The 3061-nt window shown below is 46.1% G+C and overlaps 1 protein-coding gene across 1 annotated transcript; it reads left to right on the top strand.

Annotated features, from left to right (window-relative positions):
• On the top strand, window positions 605–2325 carry LOC8055095 (transcription factor bHLH19). Its single transcript, XM_021451946.1, has 4 exons — window positions 605–734; window positions 869–1420; window positions 1551–1913; window positions 2002–2325. The coding sequence occupies exons 1-4, from the start codon at window positions 696–698 to the stop codon at window positions 2068–2070; spliced, it is 1023 nt and encodes a 340-aa protein (XP_021307621.1). The 5' UTR covers window positions 605–695; the 3' UTR covers window positions 2071–2325.

Below are 3061 nucleotides of genomic sequence, written 5' to 3'. Positions count from 1 at the left end.
GTGATCAATCCAAACGGCGAGTTTCACTTCAACGGCAACGTAACTCTTATTCCAAACAACGATGATCATTTGTATCGTTTGTAAACATTGGGAGAAAAAAACTCTATGTATATATGTGTTACGAATTTTGTACATATAAAACTATATATATATAAAGCTTTTTACATATCTATTTAATTTTTGATGTGGTCTATTCATTTTATTATAGACAAAGCTTAATTATTAAGCTAAGCCTATAATTTTCATTTATATATGCTTGATATGCGTGTAATATAGATATATTATTGTATCAGCAAAAACCTATTATTATATATTATATTATATAAAAACAATAAACAGAACCGAAGAAGTGAAAAAAAAAAGAAACCCTTTAACACCGGTTGGTAGAGTCCTGCAACGTGGCAGCCCTGGCAGGACCCTTTATTACCAACCGGTGTTAAAGGGAGGAGCTTTAGCCCCGGTTGCCCAAACCGGGACTAAAGGGTGGGCCTTTAGTTCCGGAAGGGCAGCACCGGCTCGAGAACCGGGGCAACAGGTCCTTTCCGACCGGGCAAACCTGTGGCAGTGTATATATATATGGTGGTTGTCCAGAGAAGTGCCCTGTGCGGCGCGCTGTGCCCTCCATGCATGGCTCGATCCTATATATATATCAATATATTGAACAACATAGTGTTCGTACTCTCACACAGAGCTAGATGGACTCCACGACCAGTCATAAGTCGCTGGAAGAACTGGTAAGCCGCGCCGTTACCCAAAATCCATGCATATTATTCTTCGTTACGTACGTTCTTGTGGTTTTTGCAATGTTTGCATGCGTCCGACGAACGAAGATTACAAATATAAAGCTGTATGTTTTGATTGGATGCAGGAAAACGAGGAGGTCGGGGAGCTGGATTTCATTGACGCGCTGACCATGCAGCAGCTCGCCGAATCCCTCGCCGACGAGCTCTGCTGGGACCAGCCTATTCATCATCAAGAACAGCAGCAGCAGCAAGTAGAATTGTTGGATCAGCGGCAGAAACGCACGAACACGAACACGACAGGATTCCCCTTTCTCGGCGACATGGGCCGCAGACCCTACGCCGAGGCCGACGAGGTCTTCCTACCAACGGCGCCGGCCACCATCAACGCAGGCGGCAACGACAGCTTGTTCTCCTTCACCGGCGGCGGCAAGTCGGAGCAGCTGATGAGCTTCAGTACTGCTTCGCGAGAGCCGAAGCAGAAGGAAAGCAACGGTGGCGGCAACACACCTGCAGCTGCGGGGAGGACACCGTTGACGACGATGGAGGGTAGTAGTAAAGGACGGCGGAGGCCGAGCTCCGGCGTGGTGCATGAGCACGTCGTCGCGGAGAGGAAGCGCCGGGAGAAGATGAATCACCAGTTCGCGGCTCTCGCGTCCATCATCCCCGACATCACCAAGGTCAGCTAATAAGCTAGCTCGCCGCCCTCAGCTGTCAGCTCGATCATCAGCTCCTAATACTAGGGTGAATTTATTGTATAATCGGGGATTAAATTGTATGTGTGTGTGTTTCATTTCATATAATTCCCAGACAGACAAGGTGTCTGTCCTAGGGAGTACCATCGACTACGTGCACCACCTGAGGGGCAGGCTCAAGGCCCTGCAGGCGGAGCACCAGAGCAGCACCGGCAGCACGGCAGAGTCCCCGCCGTTGGACGCCCGGTGCTGCGTCGGCTCGCTGGACGACGATCTCGACGGCGGCGTGACCGCCATGAGCCCCAAGATCGAAGCCGAGGTCCGGGGGACAACCGTTCTGCTGAGGGTGGTGTGCCGGGAGAAGAAGGGGGTGCTCATCATGCTGCTCAAGGAGCTGGAGAAGCACGGCCTCTCCACCATCAACACCAACGTCTTGCTGCTCGCCGGGTCCTCGTTAAACATCACCATCACCGCGCAGGTACATCTTGTGTCTTAATAATGCTACTAATAATTCTCTGTTTCCAAGGCTTCATGTCAATTTATATCTTTTCTAACCATGCATGCAGATTGAAGATGGATTCTCCACTGCAGTTGAACTTGTGAATAATCTAAATGCTGCTTTAAAAAAATTTTAGGTTCAGATTTCAGTTCGATGCGCAAGCTACGAGATCGAAGTGGCTGTGGTGTCCCTGTTCTACTTGTTTTAAGTGGAGGAATTGATGCCTTGATTGTTGCAGCAACATCATTATTGGATGCAGGAGTGCAGCTTTAATTTGCAATTATCATCATATTGCATGGTTCCATGTTATCTTCAGTACTACCATTTAGGAACACTCAAATGGCTACGAGAATTGAAGGTATATATACCGTTAGTGCATTCCTTCGGTTTTTCTTACTTCACCTTTTGAACTATATAAAAGGATGTTCACTGTACATGCACGCCAACCATTTCTTTCTGGTACATGATCTTCAGCTTATTCGTTTGAACTTATTAATCAAATCTGTATTAAAATATTTTTTGCATGATAAAATCAAAATATACCCTAATGCAGTAGTAGCCAAAGTTCGGACCATACATATTTTTTGGATTTACCATATATATTGCTGAGAGAAATCTAAAAGACTGCTAGCTGCACTAAGATGCCAATACGTGTGAGTATAATTAAGTATGCTACAGGGATATTCTATTTCTATAAACAGAATCATTCAGTACAGTGTATCTAGATCTAGATAACCCCGGAATATATACTACTCGTACATAGTAATAGTAAACGTTAACACTTTTCCGAAGCAATGCACGCTGCTGGTCAAAATAGTACTTGAATAACGGAGACACGCCGGAATCTCAACGGCCGCTAGCCAGCTACACTACGAGTACAATGCAAGTAGTCCATCTTGCTCTTCTGGCTAATCCATATAATATCCAGCTGACCCATGGAGCTGCTGGTTGTTTTGTGGCACAACCTGTGGGCGCAACGGCACACAAGAAGCTGTTTTCCAGTCTGAGAATTGTCTAAGGGTGGATGCTACAGCAATAGGGCCTGGTTGAGGGCATGCACTTGCTGGTCTCAATAATAAGTGGAATATAAGAGGAGAGGGAAGTCAACTTAATTGAGACATAAAACC

The sequence above is a fragment of the Sorghum bicolor genome, chromosome 1 (assembly GCF_000003195.3).
Source record: "Sorghum bicolor cultivar BTx623 chromosome 1, Sorghum_bicolor_NCBIv3, whole genome shotgun sequence".
NCBI lineage: Eukaryota > Viridiplantae > Streptophyta > Magnoliopsida > Poales > Poaceae > Sorghum > Sorghum bicolor.
Note: the sequence above shows the minus strand (reverse complement) of the source record. Positions and strands in the feature narration are given on the sequence as shown.

Bases quoted from the DNA above. Each gene is read 5' to 3' on its own strand.
- LOC8055095 (XM_021451946.1), top strand. From the start codon at position 696: ATGGACTCCACGACCAGTCATAAGTCGCTGGAAGAACTG. The intron at 1,421-1,550 runs GTCAGCTAATAA...TATAATTCCCAG, and splicing joins TCATCCCCGACATCACCAAG to ACAGACAAGGTGTCTGTCCT. The intron at 1,914-2,001 runs GTACATCTTGTG...CCATGCATGCAG, and splicing joins ACATCACCATCACCGCGCAG to ATTGAAGATGGATTCTCCAC.